This window comes from Neophocaena asiaeorientalis, unplaced genomic scaffold (assembly GCF_003031525.2).
Source record: "Neophocaena asiaeorientalis asiaeorientalis breed wild unplaced genomic scaffold, Neophocaena_asiaeorientalis_V1.1 scaffold781, whole genome shotgun sequence".
In the NCBI taxonomy this organism is placed as follows: domain Eukaryota; kingdom Metazoa; phylum Chordata; class Mammalia; order Artiodactyla; family Phocoenidae; genus Neophocaena; species Neophocaena asiaeorientalis.
Genome location: NW_020172994.1, coordinates 411,891 through 431,116, shown reverse-complemented (window position 1 = coordinate 431,116; position 19,226 = coordinate 411,891). Strand labels below are relative to the sequence as shown.

At 37.5% G+C, this 19,226-nt stretch overlaps 1 protein-coding gene across 3 annotated transcripts in view; it reads left to right on the top strand.

Annotated features, from left to right (window-relative positions):
- Window positions 1–19,226, top strand: part of CUL2 (cullin 2) — an 81,411-nt gene that overhangs the window by 17,837 nt on the left and 44,348 nt on the right. For all 3 annotated transcript variants that reach the window (XM_024742281.1, XM_024742280.1, XM_024742279.1), the window contains exons 3-4: window positions 6,617–6,719; window positions 13,257–13,351. In XM_024742281.1, coding sequence (XP_024598049.1) covers window positions 6,617–6,719; window positions 13,257–13,351 — 198 coding nt within the window. The remainder of the gene's footprint in view (window positions 1–6,616; window positions 6,720–13,256; window positions 13,352–19,226) is intronic.

Sequence of the window (19,226 nt, the reverse complement as noted above, 5' to 3'; positions counted from 1 at the left end):
AGTGGTGGGTGGCAGCCTCATCAACTCTGCCCAGTGTTTGCCAGGGGCCACGGCTGGGAGGGCCTGGGAACGGCCTGTGCCCTGACAGACTCCTGACCCGCCTCCATCTTCCACCACAGGGACCACCACACACACCACATTCCAGGGCAAAGAAAGGGCATAGGGTCGAGGCCTGGTCTCTGGGTCTGAGTGCCATGGCAGTGCCCCAGGGCCCTGAAGGAGGCCTTGTGGACTGGGTGGACACTGTAGGGACCAGAGATTCTTTCCCCCAAAAGGGAAGGTGAGATGTGAAGGTATTATTACCAGAGTGCGTGTGGAGGTTCCGAGTCCTCTCACGTGCTGTGCCGCCCTCTCCAGCAGTGTCCTGGGGCTGAAGGATGGCTGCCCTCACTGTGCGAGGTGTGTGTTCTCTAGAAAAGCTTGGCTTTCATAAGACAGTGATTCAGCTTGTTCTCAATGCCTAACCTAATCGTCAATATTAAACTGAATGTTGATGCAAGAACAGTGAAGTTCTTTGAATTCATTACAATTGCAGTTGTCAGTAAGAAACATTTGTTAGGGTACCTATGTTCTAGGCACTACAGATACAGAAAATGATGGTAACATTTCTAGAAGGCTTCAGAGTTCGCAAAGATCTTTTATATTTTTAATATAGAAACAAGCCTATAAGATCAGTGGGGCAGATATAATAGATGAGGAAACTGATACTCAGAGGTGAAGGGACTTGCCCCGGGTTATGCAGGTAGTCATTCATGGAGCATACAGACTTGCATACAAGATGTCTAACATCTAATTTCCTGTACTTTCCATTGTATCTAGATGATAATTGTTATGGAGTCTGTCTTTGAAGAGCTTATTTTTGAATTAGTCTCTTAAATTTTTTTTGTGGAACATCATGAATTGTTTTTGGTGGGAATCAGTAAAAACTGAGTAAGGGTTAAAGGTTACTTGTGTGTTAATGAGGTTGGGCTAAGCACATACTCAGGTACTTTTAATGCCGTTTTAACTAAAATTATGAGCAGAGAGAGGAGAGAAAGAGTTGGTCATAGAAGATTACAAGAAAAGAGAAAATGAGCGTAAGGTAAAGAAAATAGAGTCATTAAATGTGTTCTTATTCTTCTACAGAATATACAGTTAATTGCTGGTTTATAAATGGTTTTGAGATAGCTGACTTCCTTTGAAAGTGCTCCTTCAGTTACTGATATTTCTAAGATGTTTATTGTTTGATCCATCTAAGATGGTTCAGTTACTCTTGACCTGGTCACGAGTTTTCTCCTCCTCCCCTGAAATAAAAAGTATCTATAGAAACAGTAAACTGAGGAGTGGAATATCATTTTAAATTTTATTATGAAAAATAAAGGAATGAAATATCATTTTAAATTTTATTGTGAAAAAAGTAGCATTTTATTATAATTTTATTTATTATGTAAAATAATGTTCCTAATTGTTCTAAAGCCAGATTCCCTCCTTTTCCCTGTTATTTTGCCCTAGAATATAAGGTTGACATCTGATACTCAGATATTTTACGTAGAAATTTTAGAGGCTATAAATCTTTAATATTTTGAAACTGGAAAAAAGCCCTCCCTACAAATTGTTCACCACCATATATTAATACTTGATCTTTTACAAAGCATTTTTTGAGGTGTATGAAATATAATGCATACATAAGTAAGATATACATGTAGAGTTGAGCAAATAATTATAAGGCAGACACCTGCATTATCACCACACAGGTTAAGAACCAGAACACTGCTGGCATCCACCAGCCTTCCCCCACCAGCTGCCCCTCTCAGTTCACAAGCCTTCTCCTTTCCCTTGGAGGTAACTACTATCATATTATTCTCTTGTTTTTTAAAGAACAGCATGATTGCTTATATATACAGCCTTAAACAATATTGGTTAATTGTGTTTTGAACTGTGTATAAATGGAATCATACTGTGTACATTCTTTTGTGTCATAATTTTGTCTTTCAACATATAATGCATGTGATTAATTTGTTACAGATGATCTTGTAAAATATATATTATTAGCCCATTTTACAGTTGAGAATATAGTGGCCCAAGAGGGTTAAGATTGACTTCCTGATATTGTAGGCTAGATGCTGGGATAAAAATGCTCAAGTCTCCTTACACCCTTGAAGTGGGTATCAAAGAAGCCTGGTCTGCCAGCCGAAGTGTTTAACATGTGTAAGTATGGAACTTAGTGAACCCCTGTCTACAACATTTTTACTAAATATAACCTCTGTAAGGGCACAGATACCTGTTTTGTTCACTGCTGTATTCCCAGTATCTGGTACATATAGACACCTAGCAAATATTTGGTGAGTGAGTAGCTACTGTCAGCTGAATGCCATGAAGCATACTGTACGGATGAAAGAAGTAGCATTAATATTTAGCTAGTTCTCTTATTGTGTTGATAAGAGGGCTCTTAACCCTCATCCTTCATAAATGTACTGGGTCCAGTTATGTATGCAAGGCATTCTGGTTGATAGGTAATGTGAATAGAAGACATCAGTGTTTTCTTTTGATGCATAACAAATTACTACAGATGTAGTGGCTTAAATTTAGTGTTTCACTCTTTTATTATCTCCCAGTTCTGTAGGTCAGAGTCCATCGTGTGACTAGGTTCCCTGCTCAGGATCTCACAAGGCTGAAGTCGGGGTTGGCTGGCTGTCTTCTCATCTAGAGCTCAGGGTCCACTTTTAAGCTCATTCCTGTTATTTGGCAGAATTCAATTCCTTGCAGCTATAGGACTGAGGTCCCGGTTTTCTACTTGACTTTTGGCCGTGAGCTGCTCTCATTGACTTACGGTCACTCTCCAGTTGTTACTTGTGACCCCCTTCCATCTTCACAGCCAGCAGTGGCGAGTCAAGCCTTTCCCCTTCTGCAGCTGGCGCAGGGGGCAGGGGCTGGTAGGGATCTGCCTTTGAAGGGCTCATGCGATTAGATTAGGCCCATCAGGGAAGTCCAGGATAATCTTCCTATTTTAGAGCCAACTGATTAGTAACCATAACTGCAGCTGCCAAGTCCCCTTGCCATGTAAAGTAACTGGGTGTGCTTTCTTATATTCACAGTCCCAGGGGTTAGGGAAGGAAGTCTTGAGAGGCCATTTTTAGAATTCTGCCTAACACAAGTAATAATGATGCTCTATAACAGAAGCTCTGTGACAGCTTAGGTGCAGTCTAGGGTCGTTTGGGACTTACTCTTTAAGAGGTATATCAAATGCTTATGATATGATAGAGGCTAGGTGTAGATGTACATTTACTATTTGCTTCCCTGGGTTGGAGTTCTTTGGTTCTTTTGGTTTACGGTCGACCCTTGAACAACACAGGTTTGAACTGCACAGGTCTGCCCGTACTCAGATTTTTTTCAATAAGTATACTGTCGGTCCTGTAACCATGGATATGGAGGACTGACTGTAAGGGGCTTGAGCATCCTCAGATTTTGGTATCCACAGTGGGTACTGCAACCAATCCTCTGTGGATACTGAGGGACAAGTGTACTTGTATTCATGATTTTCTGCCTTTTGGTAGCTGTTAGGACAATTTCGGAACCCTAGCAGTGTAACATAGGCGGTCTCCTACTTAAGGACAAGATAGATTCTAGTGAATAAATGGTTTTATGTGTAAGTCCATAGTGACTCAGTGAGGGGTTATTTAAGATTGCTTCCCTGAATGTAATTCTCCCAGATAGGAAAACCTGGCTCTAAAACTATTGTCCTTATTTCAAATACATATTCTATGAGGAGTGTTTTTCAAACATAGAACAATTTTGACTGCATTGAAAAATGTTGAGGTGGGAAATCTCCATCCTTGATGATCTTCACAAGTGTTAGAAGGAGGACCCCTTAGTAACCTTGACATCTACACTTAGCAGCCCATCAGTCTTTCTTAGATTGTGTGGATTGGAAAAGGTTGTATCTGTAGTCATCCCTGGTTGGTGCATCAGTAACAGTTTCACTCCCTTCTTCTAAATTATGTCAGAGTTCTTTTATTTAATGAGTCATTTTTTTATCCTTGCTTGCTAATTGATGATTTTATAGATACTGCATTTTTTTACATGTCACATTTTAATTTTTTCGCTTACGAAATGTCAATAAAATTTTTCATTTTTTATAGTTTTGTATTGTCAGTTCTTTTTTGACCATTATTTTACCATTTTCAATTTTAAGGTAATCTTTACTTTTATTCCCATTGCAAAACATTGTTTTTGGCCCACTATGCAGTAGAGTTAATAGTGTTAAAACTAAAAATTAAGCCCAAGCATAGGAAGCATCTTTTAATAGAGAAAATGAACTAAAATAAGTAATTTGCTGCTTACCAGCACTGCCTTTTGGTTGTAACAGAGTTCAGAGCTCTTGCTCCTGAACACATTTTGTTTCTGAATTTGAGAATTTGTAAGTGGAAAGTTTGTACATACAGGTATCTTTCTATTCCGGCTCCCAGAAAAGATGACTTGGAGGAGACAGTGTTTAAATCTAAATCTGACCACCTACGTTATTTCCCATTTTTGGTTTTTTAAAGTATCTTGTCTATAAGCAAATCATAATTGAATGCTAGAGGGTTGAAAAGTGCTCCTCTTGGGTGCTCTTCCCAAGGCCTAACCATTTCCAGAGTGGTTGGGTATTTGAACAGGTTAAAGAAAAAGAACATATTTAGGTATATCTTTTAGGCAGTTAAGTGAAATTATGCAGTGAGACTCCAAACTATGCTGAGTTAAAATATTCATTTAAAAAATTTATTAAGGTGGACTCCATTAAAAGCAATACATGAGTACATTCTCACTGAGGAAGAGTCAAACAATATATAAGTCCTGTATGTGGAGTGAAATGGGAAAGTCTCCCTGGATTCCTACCTTGCACAGATCCCTTTCCCTCAGCAGAGAGAAGGGAAGCCCTATTTTGCTGGTCATTTCTGTTTACATATACATGCAGTGGCTATATTGAGACATTAACTTTGTTGATGTAAAACATTTGAGCACATGATTAGCATATCATGTTGAAATTATGGTACTGAATTGCTGATTTTTCAGTATCAAGTAAGTTGTGTATTCTAGAAATGTGTGTATATGGCTTAAGGGAAGATTAGAGGAGCAAATATCATCATCATGTTGGATGGAAGTTCTGGAAGTAGGTATTCAGAACTTAAAGATAATAAATGTATCACTTCTGATTGTTGATCTAGAGCCTGGCCAAATTTAGTCATTTAAAAAAATTTTGTTTTTTCTTTTGGCAGTGATGTGTGGCTTGTGGGATCTTAGTTCCCTGAGGGATTGATTGAACCCAGGCCCACGGCAGTGAAAACTCCGAGTCTTAACCACTGGACTGCCAGGGAATTAAAAAAAATTTAATTTAAATTTAAGTATGATATACGTGCTGACTGGTGAATGTAGAGATGAATTCTCACAAAGTGGGCGCACCTGTGTACCCAGTAAAAGAGTGCTCCTACCAACCAGGAACCTCTGTTCTCCAGTCGCTGAAGTTAACTGCTGTCCCGGCTTCTACAACACCTAATTCTGACAGCCCTTTTACATCTAGTTTTACTAGGATAGGCTTGTGATCAGTTAAGATTTATATTATGTCATGAACTAGGACTTTTTTTTCTAAAGGCATTTTTAGCTGAAACCTGGAGGGACCCCAGGCTGATCCGGGAGCTCATGTAGTACCTTACTTTGAAGCTCCTTCTCCATTGATGCCTTGTTCCCTCTCCACTCCACCAAACCATGTCAATTCTCTATAGAATTTGTGTCCAGATAAATGAAAAAATTTTTCTTTCTTAGGTAGTGTATATTCAAGTCTCTACTTTCTTTGTAATACAGGTGAATATTTTTTATGTTATTGCTGAAAAATAGCTCTTATATCTGTACTATTTTATTTAATCTTCCAGTCTATAGAAGTTCATTATGATATCTAAGTTGACTTAAAATAACTTAATAGTTTCTTTTTTTTTTTTAACATCTTTATTGGAGTATAATTGCTTTACAATGGTGTGTTAGTTTCTGCTTTATAACAAAGTGAATCAGCTATACATATATCCCGATATCTCCTCCCTTTTGTGTTTCCCTCCCACCCTCCCGATCCCTAAAATAACTTAATAGTTTCTTATTGTAACTTTTTTTTCTATAAAGAAACCTGGCACAGTGATATTACACTATTTGGGTGATATTTTTGCTTCACCATGTTTGTTTTTTAAGTATGTAAATAAGCTTTTAAATATTTAATATAATAGTAATCGAACAAATATATATACATGGATACATGGAGATATTTTATTGGTTACTAATTACAATTAAAAGTAAACAACGAAAGAATTTGGAGGGAACATAGGAAAGTCTGACTGAGGCCTCCCAGACAATGACATCACGTGGAGAGGGCTGCTTGCTCTTTTTAGGGTGAGGATACAAGGTAAAGAGTCAGAGCATGTGAGGTTGATTTCCCACCTCCCTTCTATCACCAGCGTGTCGGGTAAGTGTCTTTCATTCTGTGTATGTATCTATATAATCCTAAACTGCAAAAATGAAATAAGGATTTTTCGTTTTTTAATGCCAGACTTGAGTTAAATCTTTTGTTTTAAAGTAGTATCTTCAATGAATATGAAAACCTTAACAATTTAACTAGAGATATCTATGCTTTATGTGTGGCCTATCCTGAACCCCTTGGAGAAAGACTTTATACAGAAACTAAGATTTTTTTGGAAAATCACGTACGGCATTTGCACAAGGTAAGGATTGATATATACATGATGTAAATGTGTTTATGGCTACATAGTTATTTGACTAGTTCACTGTTTTCCAGTGCAGAACTTGTATCAGGTTAAGGTTATTTCTTTTGTTTCCTAATTAGCATTTTTCTAATATGTATATAGGAGCTTTGGGTCAAGCTCTGTGTTGTTAGGTTCTCCAAGGGAAGTCAGTTTAGTTGCTCCAGATCATACAACTAGTAAGTTAAAGAGTAGGGTTTCAAATCAAGATGTGTTCAACTTGAAATCAAGTGCTTACATATCCTCTGGATGGTGTTTATAGAACCAAGTTTTCTTTACTGTTGCTTCCCATCTCTTGGTGAATCTCTGTCTTTATATTCAACATTTTAGCTGCCTCTTCATATCCTATATAAGGTCTTTAAAAACCTAGAATTAAAAAGGAAAATGGTAAATTAAAAAGTATGATAGAAAGCCTCTGTGACCAGTTATTTTGGTCAGTGTGCCATGTGCATGAGGGTGACATCACCGACTTGATCTGTGTATAAGCAGTGAATGAATTTTGTAGTATTTGGCTACACGCAGCATTTCTGACTTCTTTTGGATTACTGATCTTATCAGGAACTGGATGAGATCATTTATTCTTTGAACTAGAAACTTGGCTACCTTCTTTTCACCCCCAGTATTTTATTTATTTTTTAAAACTTTTTATTTTATATTGGAGTATAGCCAATTAACAATGTTGTGATAGTTTCAGGTACACAGCAAAGCGACTCAGCCATACATATACATGTATCCATTCTCCCCCAAACTCCCCTCCCATCCAGGCTGTCATATAACATTGAGTAGAGTTCCGTGCACTATACAGTAGGTCCCTGTTGGTTATCCATTTATTTTATTTATTTCATACATCTTTATTGGAGTATAATTGCTTCACAATGCTGTGTTAGTTACAGTTGTACTTACCTCATTGTAGTTTTGATTTGCATTTCTCTAATAGTTAGTGATGTTGGGCATCTTTTCATGTGCCTTTTGGTTATCTGTATGTCTTCTTTGGTGAAATGTCTATATAGGTCTTCTGCCCATTTCTTAATTGGGTTGCTTGCTCTTTTGATATTGAGCTCCATGAGCTGTTTGTATAGTTTGGAGACTAATCCTTTGTCTGTTGCTTCATTTACAAATATTTTCTCCCATTCTGAGGGTTGTCTTTTCGTCCAGTTTATGGTTTACTTTGCTGTGCAAAAGCTTTTAATTAGGTCCCATTTGTTTATTTTTGTTTTTTCATTACTCTAGGAGGTGGGTCAAAAAAAGATCTTGCTGTGGTTTATGTCAAAGAGTGTTTTTCCTGTATTTTCCTCTAAGAGTTTTATAGTATCCGATCTTACATTTAGGTCTTTAACCCATTTGGAGTTTATTTTTGTGTATTGTGTTAGGTAGTATTCTAATTTCATTCTTTTACATGTAGCTGTCCACTTTTCCCACCACCACTTATTGAAGAGGCTGTCTTTTCTCCATTGTATGGTCTTACCTCCTTTGTCGTAAATTAGGTGACCGTATGTGCATGTGTTCATCTCTGAGCTTTCTATCCTGTTCCATTGATCTATATTTCTGTTTTTGTGCCAGTACCATACTGTCTTGATTACTGTAGCTTTATAGTATAGTTTGAAGTTGGGGAGCCTGATTCTTCCAGCTCCGTTTTTCTTTCTCAAGATTGCTTTGGCTATACGAAGCCACCATCACCCTGATACCAAAACCAGAAAAAGATATCACAAAAAAGAAAATTGTAGACCAATATCACTGATGAACATAGATGCAAAAATCCTGAACAAAATACTAGCAAACAGAATCCAACAACATATTAAAAGGATCATACACCATGATCAAGTGGAATTTATCCCAGGAGTGCAAGGATTCTTCAATATACACAAATCAATCAATGTGATACACCAAATTAACAAATTAAGGAATAAAAACCATACGATCATCTCAATAGATGCAGGAAAAGCTTTTGACAAAATTCAACACTTATTTATGATAAAAACTCTCCAGAAAATGGGCATAGAGGGAACCTACCTCAGCATAATAAAGGCCATATATGGCAAACCCACAGTAATCATCATGCTCAATGGTGAAAAACTGAAAGCGTTTCCACTAAGATCAGCAACGAGACAAGGATGTCCACTCCTGCCACTCTTATTCAACATAGTTTTGGAAGTCCTAGCCACGGCAATCAGAGAAGAAAAAGAAATAAAAGGAATACAAATTGGAAAAGAAGAAGTAAAACTGTCACTGTTCGCAGAAGACATGATACTATACATAAAAAATCCTAAAGATGCCACCAGAAAACTACCAGAACTAATCAATGAATTTGGTAAGGTTGCAGGATACAAAATGAATGCACAGAAATCTCTGGCATTCCTATATACTAACAATGAAAAATCAGAAAGAGAAATTAAGGAAACACTACCATTTACCATTGCAACAAAAAGAATAAAATACCTAGGAATAAACCTACTTAAGGAGGTGAAAGACTTGTACTCAGAAAACTATAAAACACTGATGAAAGAAATCAAAGATGACATAAACAGATGGAAAAATATACCATGTTCTTGGAAGAATCAGTATTGTGAAAATGACCCAAAGTAATCTACAGATTCAGTGCAATCCCTATCAAACTACCAATGGCATTCTTTGCAGAATTAGAACAAAGAATTTTACAATTTGTATGGAAACACAAAAGAACCCGAATAGTGAAAGGTTATCCATTTTAATTATATCAGTGTGTACATGTCTATCCCATACTCCCTAACTATCCCTTTCCCCCATCCTTCCCCCCTGGTAACCATAAGTTCCTTCTCTAAGTCTGTGGAAGCTTGACTACCTTTTGTTAGCCCCGTGACCCTGGACAACTCACCTAACCTACCTTGTAGATTGAACTTCATGTTCCTTTATCTGTAAAATGGAGATAAAGTAACACAGTCTGTGTAATAATATGTCTAACCCTGTACATGACTAGGAGTAGATCTTTTTCAAATGGTAATAACCCATAAGTAGAGCACAATTGATCCTGTGATATTTCCCTTATAACATTTGAAGAAAAGCTCAGTTTTTCAAAGCCTATTTTATCTATCTGTTTATTTTATTTTGTTTTCATTGAAATATAGTTGACATACAATATTTTGTAAGCTCAGATTTTCAGAGCCGATTTTATCTGTTTATTTTCTTTTCATTGGAATATAGTTGACATACAATATTTTGTTTCAGGTGAACTACATAGTGATTCAACATTTACATACATTATGAAATGATCACCAAATTAAGTCTAGTTACCATCTGTCCTTATACAAAGTTATTACAATATTATTGACCATATTCCTTGCACTCTATGTTACATCCCCATGACTTATTTATTTTCTAACTGGAAGTTTGTACCTCTTAATCCCTTTCACCTTTTTGGCCCCCTACTCCAGCCTTCTCCCCTCTGGCAACCACCTGTTTGTTCTCTGTATCTCTGAGTCTGTGTCTGTTTTGTTTTGCTAGTTCGTTTGTTTTTCAGATTACACATATGAGTGAGATGATGCGGTATTTGTCTTTCTCTGTGTGACTTATTTCACTTAGCATGATACCCTCTGGGTTCATCCATGTTGTTTTAAATGGCGAGATTTCATTCTTTATATGGCTGAGTAATATCCCATTGTATATATATATACCACATCTTCCATTTGTCTGTTGTTGGACACTTAGGTTGCTTATGTATCTTGGCTATTTGTAAGTAATGCTGCTATAACTGCTATGAACATTGCGGTGCATGTATCTTTTTGAATTAGTGTTTTCTTTTTCTTCAGGTAAATACCCAGGAGTGGAATTGCTGGCTCACATGGTAGTTCTGTTTTTAATTTTTTGAGGAACACCCTGTTTTCCATAGTGGCTGCACCAGTTTACAGTCCCATCAGTAGTGCATGAGGGTTCCCTTTTCTATAGATCCTTGCCAGCACTCGCTATTTCTTGACTTTATTTATTTATTTATTTTTGGCTACGTTGGGTCTTCGTTGCTGCACACAGGCTTTCTCTAGTTGCGGCGAGCGGGAGCTACTCTTCGTTGTGGTGCATGGGCTTCTCATTGTGGTGGCTTCTCTTGTTGTGGAGCACGGGCTCTAGGCGCGTGGGCTTCAGTATTTGTGGCACGTGGGCTCAGTAGTTGTGGCTCACAGGCTCAGTAGTTGTGGCACACGGGTTTAGTTGCTCCACGGCAAGTGGGATCTTCCCGGACCAGGACTCGAACCCGTGTCCCCTGCATTGTCAGGCAGATTCTTAACCACTGCGCCACCAGGGAAGTCCTGTTTCTTGACTTTTGATGATAACCATTCTGACAGGTGTGAGGTTATAGCTCATTCTGTTTTTGATTTGCAGGAAATGCTCTACTTTTTATTTTATATGGCAGATACATTTTAGTGTTCTAGTATGTGCATTTATCAGTTTATGAAAGTGGTTTTAATGACAAGTAATTTAACTTAGTCTTAACATTTTTCATATGTTAGTTTTCAAGTTAAAGTTCTGCTGTTGTGAGCTGGTTAGCTTTGGTTATAATATACTAGATAACTGTGTGAGTCATTTATAAATTTTGCTATTTTATGTTTTAGCATAGGTTGTAAGTGTGATTTTTAAAAACCTTTTATTTTGAAATAATTTTAAGCTTATAGAAAAGTTGCAAAAATAATACAAAGACTTCTCAAATACTTTTTACCCAGCTTCATAATATTAACATCTTGCATAACAGTGGTACAATTATTAAAACCAAGAAATTAACATTGGTATAATTGTGTGATTGAAAAATTACAATTGTGAAGTAGTTTTATGAAAGTTTAGAATACTTATATAATTGTATACCATATTTTCTCTCAAGTCCAGTGACAAAAAAAGAAGTTGGCTATTATGTAGATGACAAAGTAAATTGTTAATATAGCCAACAGAACTGAAAAGTTTCACCTGTGAGAACTTTTTAAATTACTAAAGTATTGCATTATGTTGTAGATCATTTAGAACATACTGATAAGGAAAAAGAAAATAAACATCACCCATAACATACCTCTGGAATTAACCACTGTTAATGCTTTTGATATATCTATTTTTAAATATATCTTTTTTTGATACATATTAACAAAAATATAATTTGATATATGTCTTTTGCATATTTTTGTTTTGTGTAGACTTCCATTTTTTATTAGAAAATGAAGTCATGTTGTATACTTTATAATGTGCTTTTTGCTTTTAATAATATTGTAGGTCTCTTTCTTTGTCATTAAATAGACTTTTGTAATTCTGGCAGTGATTGTAAAATTTTTCATTTTGTGGAGATACTGTGATTTGTTTAAATATTCCTATATTGCTGGGCATATAGATTATTTCCAGTTCATAAAGTTGTGATTATAAACAATACTTCCATGAACACCCTTGTAGCTAAGTTATTCTTGTGTTACCAAGTTTTTTTATAGGGTAAGTCCCTAGATGTGGAATTACTGGGTCATAAGTCATGAACATTTCCCTCCATATCTCTGTGTTCCGAATTGGTGGATATGGAGGCCCGGCTGTAGGGACTTGAGCACCTGCGGATTTTGGTATCCATGGTGAGGTCCTGGAAACAATTCCCCACTGATGTTGAGGAACAACCGTAGTAAGAAATTGTTCCTAGATTTATATTCTATCCAACCAGTAGCAGTAGTTCCTAAGTGGGCCCTATTCCCCAGCATTATTAATAGTGGTTGCGATTTTTAATTTATTTACCGTATGATAGGCAAAAAAGTACTATTTATAGGCTAGTCCTATCATCCTGAGACTTAATTGGTAAAACTCCAAGTTTAAAAGCATAGCTTTCATCAAGAGTTAATTGGATGAGTGTTGAGGTCATGTCTTGCCTAAGGTCACGCGGATGGTTGATGGAAGAACTGAAGTAAGAGCAGCGGTGGCCTCGGGAATGTCTGTCCTGTCCAGTGGATTTTTATTGTTAGACTGGCTTTCCATTAAAATTAACTTTTTAAACATCAGCCCTCAGATTTCAGTTTGATTTTCATTTTTCAAAAAATAGTAGGTTTTTATTAAATAAGTATAAAATAACTTATTTGGGGAATATGGAAAATGTGTCAATTTTCATAAGTAGTCTTACTCACAATAGTGAATAATATGAGGTGATGACATAACTGCAGGCTGATCAAAAGTGATGGACGTGAGGAAACACAATAGAATTACATTCTGTTTTAATCTGATCTAATATTCTAGCCCAAAGAACAGCATCAAACCATTATATTTTGTTTTTTTATCTTAGAGAATGAAACATTTACTCTCTAGTATGGACGCTTCACTTTCATATCTAAGATTCACATTTTTTTTCTAGCTCTTTAATTGTTACTAAAGGTAGTTAAAAATAAGAATGTAATTTGTAAATATAATATATAGTGCTTGAATTATGTCACTTATTTAAGAACATTAGTTTTTGATAAATTTCATAGCTTACAAATGAAAATGATTAGTGCTTTCTGAGTAAAAAATATTTTTTTCTTTTTCTAGAGAGTTCTGGAGTCTGAAGAGCAAGTACTTGTTATGTATCATAGGTACTGGGAGGAATACAGCAAGGGTGCAGACTATATGGACTGCTTGTATAGGTAAGTACACTTTTAGACTCTCGACAGTCTAAACAGTATTGCCTGCATTTGGTAATTGCAGGAGTTTTTTGGTTTTTTTTTACTACCTACTACCCATGAAAATGAGCAGAACTAAAGCATTACCTGATGTATGGACTTTGCTCTGCTATGGGGAAAGGTCTGTAGTGTGGGTCATGTGGGTATTTGGGAGCCAGGCAGTGTATGGAAACTTACTCTGTGAAAACTAAAACTGTATTTGATGGCATAGCTCTGTTTCTTCAGTTGTCTGGGACTGTGTAACACACATTAAATCTTGACAGATCCGAAGTGAAACTTCAGCTTGGATGAAACATTTAGTGAATCTAAGCTTGTGGCCCCCTCCAGCACGCTCTTGTTTGACTCTAGGGTTCAGCATTTTATGTTTCATGGAAGTACCTGGCAGTTTTCTCTTGACGTTCTCCCGCCCTTTCCTCTAGACGTACTGAATTACTGGCAGTGTTGTGATGCCTTGTGGTCTCATATCATCCCGCCTTTCCTTGTGCTATTCTGTCTGTCTGGATTGCTTTTCTTCCTTTCCCTGAATGACTAGTTCCCATTCCCAGCTCTGAACTCCCCTCTCCTTGCCTCAGTCTCCTGCTTAGATCTTTGGTGTTAACTGCCACTCATGTATGTTCCTGTGGCACCCTGGGCTGGTCCTCTCTAACTCATTCACGTAGACAGTGGAAATAAGTACAGTACCTGGGTACACAGGCAGAGACCCATTTGTTGAAGGACAGTGGATAAATAGGGTATAGTGCTGTTAAGCACCTGGGCCTTGTGGCCTGTGATGGTTGCAGTGATAATTTTGCCCTGTGCATTGTGGCTTGGGCCACAGATGAACCCCTGCCTCAGTTTCTTGCTGGAGAAGAGGAGTCGAGCTAGGTCTCAAAGTGTTTCCTGCACAGGTGCACGGGGCCAAGGCATGGTCGCCTTGGTGTGTCTGTCCTTTGCTTTACTGGTTCGTATTCCCTTTGGTTTTTATAACAACACTGGACTTTACTAGATGTAAGCTGCCTATGTTAGAAACTGGAACTCACTTCTAAATGGCCAGTAGCTCTATTTCCTCTTAGAAGAGCAAAATATAATAAAACCAGAAACCAGCAATTGCTGACATGGGCAAGGTTTGCTGGGGCTTTGGCTTTTACAGAACATGTCTGCCATCCATTAAACATCCTGACATTTGATTTCCCCCCTCCATCCACCAAAGTGGCCTAGTCATAAATAGGACTTTAAGAATTCCTTAGCTAAACTGTGGGGGAGAGCGGGGGGAGTTTTAAGGATCAGAGTGAGAGCACACGTGTGTTTTTGTCACTGCTAAGAAGCTGGGGCCACTGGTATATGGATGACAAAACAGGGTGCTTCGACTGTGTGCCGTGCAGTGGATCCCTCGTTAGCTGAGATACTTCAGTAAAGATTCAAGTTGTTTTTCTATTCTTTCTTAGTTTTCTGGGGCACCGTTCTCTTGGTTCTCCTGCACCTCTCTTTACCAAAATCAAATTGGTATTATTGAAAGTAGTACTATTAAATTGGTACTGTTGAAGAGCTTTTATTAAATTTGGCAATATATATGATATATACACATATGTATGTGTATATATAAAGCCATATGAGGTAGTTGGTTTTTTACAATGGAGGAAAACTAAGGGTCAGAGAGGTCAAGGTCCCTGAGCTGGAAAAATTACAAGGGCAGAATTTAAACCCAGATCAGTCTGAATAAATCCATTTAACTTCTTCATTCTACCTAGCCTCATTCTAGAGAGTCATTGTAGTCACTTACATAGGTTCTATTCTCATCCTTCAGCTGCACTCTGCATTCTTTCTAGGATGATCTCTATTACTCCTGGTTTTAGCTACAACCTATGTATTGATAACCACCAAAATAAATGTTTATTGAAGGTGGTCTAAGTTTCAGAGGAATATTCTTACCTAGCTGCCTGTACCTCCAGGATGTTCCGTGGATACATCATACTACTGCAGATGTTCACAACTGAGCTTGTTATTTTTTACACACACGCTGCCCCAGTAATACTCATCTTGGTTAATGGTAGTCCTGGACATCCAGATGTATATGCTGGAAGTCTCAGTTATCCTTCACCTAGGGTTATCCTCTCTACCTGACCCCTCTTGGTCAAATCCTCCAAATGTCTCTTAAATTTATTATTTCCTTTGCAGTGCTATTATAGTATTGTAGTTCAAGCTTTTTATTGTTTCTGACCTGGACTGTTATTGATAACATCCCTGTAACCAGTCTCCCAGCCTTTGATTTCTAATTTATTCTATTTAGTAAACTTCTCAAGTGCAAATTTGATCACCGTCCAAAATCACTTAGTAACATTCCACTGTCTGTAGTAAAGACTTAGAACCAGTGGCTGATGGGATTCACTTATAGAGTGTTTTGTTTGACCTCTGTGGGGTTGGCTTCATGTGACTGATTTATTTAATTATATTGGTAGACTGGGTGGTGAGATCCTTCTCATAGAGGGCACATTTGATTAGATAATTAGATAAAAACTGTAATTAGTATAAAAACTAGATAATTAGATAAAAACTGCTTGATAGTCTTTGCTTGTTGGGTAGTAGGTTATCCAGGCTATCTCTTGTTATTAATCTTAGTCTATAAGGAAATCTGTGTGAAGAAATGTAAAGGAAAAAAATCAGTTTTATTTCAAAGCATTTTTCAGTATTATTGTTTTGAAGTAATTTCTAGCCTTTTCTTTACTCTGATTGATTTATAAGATGGATATGCATTAGCATAGGTGACTTAAGGATTCCAATTTTAAAGAAAAATAATGATGCTCCTCCGCCACCTTTCCTGCTGCTACGTCTCTGTTTAGGCTCTGCGGGCCCTTGAAGTGGGGTACTTAAAGTATTACCTTGAGAGCTAATGACTCTTGAAATCCAGTAGGTGTTAGTATGGGAACAGTTCTGATAATGGATTTTTTTAAAGATAGATTGAAATGCCTGATTTCTTAGAGGCTTCACAGTTACCTTAGGCTATTAGTTCTTGTTAGTTAATACTGTTGTGTTACTGCTGATACTCCAGAAAAGCAAAGGATACTTATCAATCACTTTGTTGCCAGAATAAATTATAAAAACATGTACTACTGCATGAGTTAGACCTGAGCGGAACAGTCAGGTATTGACTGTGTGGTAGAGTATCGACTATTTAAAGAAATTATTGAAAGCTATTTTACTCTACGATTTCCTAGAATATATATCTTTATTTAAAAACAAATGTGTGGTTAATAAATCTGATTGTAAAATACTACAGTGACTTAGAAATTAAGAATGGCGTCTGAATCAAAGTGAAAAATTATGCTACTTACATTTTAAATCATATCTATAAATTATTTTAAAAGCTTCTCTATCAAGCTTAAACTGTCAAGAGTAGAAATCTGTAATGAGAAGAATATAGATGATGAAAGTTAGTGTAAAATTTATTCCATGCGGGAAAGAGAATAGTGACTTGTCCTATCAGATATAAAATGTATAAAGCTCCACTAAAACAGTGTATTGGCTGTGGAATATACACACAGATCTCTAGTGAATCCAGACTTCTGCAGATCTAGCAGCTACTCTTCAGAGTCAGCAAACTCCTACGCTGAGAAGTTTACACTTACTGTATAGGAATAAGGGGGCTGCTGTAGGCTTCTGAATAGGGAGTTGATATCCTGAAAGCAAAATTTTTAGGTAAATTGGATATGCCAGAAATGGGAAATAGAGATCAGTCATGAGAACGTTGCACATGATCCAAGCAGAGAGTCAACGAATGGCATTGAAAGTGAAAAGGAAATTAATGGGAGGAGGTGAGGAATAGTGTGAGAGGACAGGAGGACCAGCTGATTAAAGGAGGTAAATGGAAGGATGAGGTAAGTGATGCTAATGTTTTAGGTAGGATTACTGGGATGGCCATGGTACAGTGACCAGAAAAGGAATGGTTTGGAGCAAAGGGTCTTATAGAAAGGCACATGTAATGGTGCAGATATGACTAAGTTCCCCCTACTCAGCACTTTGCACTGTTGAAATGTTACATTTGTTTATGTTTTTATGTCCTACCAGATGGGTAAGCTCTCTGGGCAGAGACTACATTTTTGTTTTTCGTTTTTCTATCCTCAGTGCCTTGTCGTACCTGGCATGCAGTACGCACTTGGTCAGTACTTGCTGAATGAGAGTGGGAGACCTCGTGAGTTTTCTGGCCCAGCTCTGCCACTTAGTAGCTGATGGACCTTTGCCGAGTTCTTTAAGCTGTCTAAGCTGCAATTTTCTTACACGTAAAATGAGGATCCTAATAGTACCCCATATATCTACCTCCTAGTATTCAGCCAGCTGCAATGCTTACACCTGTCTCTGACACACGATAGGCGCTCCATAAGTGTCAGTGATTACTTTTATTTCCTGACATTCATGCTTTTATGATCTGCCTCCAGGCTGCTTTTCCAAGTTTGTGTTCTAATGTTAGCTTTTGCCATCCGTGCTGCTGGAACGTTACCCGTTTATTCATTTCGTAATTCGGAGAAGTATTTTTCGAGGACTGCCTGTCTGCCTGCCACTGTTCTGGACACTGTCTGCCAGACCTCACATTCTAGAGAGGAGGTGGATGTACCAAACCAGTAGACAAAGAAAAGAACAGGATTATTTCTCATTGTAGCAAGTGCTGTGAAGAAAACAGTTATGTATTAGATAGTTACTTCATTGGGGGTGGGAAGTGAAGGTTAGTTTGGTTTGGGGTCAGGTCAGGCCTGAGAGAGGTGTGTTTGAGCCGAGACCAGAGTGACAGAGGCCAGAGGTGAAATGCCCTACCCCAGGGAAGCTGTTTCAGGTGAAGCAGCCGTTTCTCTCCAGCTCCTGCTTCCGTCTCAGTCCTGTTCCCCTTTTCTCAGCTGGAAGGCGTGGTGGAAGCACAGCAGGAAATTATTAGGGTTACAGTGAGAATGGAAGGGAAAGCTAAATGATATTTTGAAGGAAATGGCTTTGTAACCAGTGGACAGAAGAGACTAAAATGTCACATGGGGCACCAAGGTTGTAAGCCCTGGAGTCCAGAGCTGGAAGTGAGTGAATGTGGGAGGGAACTTGTGTAAGTGGTGGTGGCCATAGCGCTTTTTTCATTATTTTTCATCGTCTGCTAGGATTGTCAGTGGAGTTATGCAGTTGAAATTTTTGTTTTCTTTGCTTGCAGTTTCAGTTGTCTGAACATTCAGCAGACCTTTCAATTTGATTCAGTGAACGTGGGAAAGTGTGTGTTTTAATACAGAGATTTTGTGGTTGTTGCCTAAATACTTGTATTGTCAATAGCTATTTTCACCTTGGCAGAAGCCGTCAAATGAATAGTTTTAGGTGTTGAGCATTAGAGGCCTTGTGGTGAAATCTGGGATGGTGAAAAGTGATGCTTGAATATTACATGCCTTTGTACACATTTTATTTAATCTTAGAACTCTTTATTCATCTTAGTAGTTCTTAGAGTTCATCATAGTTATCAGTCTTTCTTTATAAAGCTGTTTACCCCTGGTAGACAAAGTGATCTTGAATCTGTCAGTTTTGCCCATACTTCTTACTGTCTGTAACAATCTATTGCATTTTCTTACCTACTGATTGTGATTTTTTTGTTTGTTTGTTTAAAAATGAAAAGTTATGTATTTAATGGTGATAAAATATAGAGAACTTTCTTGACTTTGATCTTTTAACCATTTTCTGTTTAATTCTTTGCAAAGTGAACTTGGCTTATTTAACAAGAAGAATCCGGGAATGAGCAAATTAGACTGTAGAGGGTTGACCCTTGGATAGGAGCTGTTGGGCTATAAGAGTATTGGAAAGTTTTAGAACAAAACCCCTGAGTTTTTTTAAGTGAGACTGTGGTAGG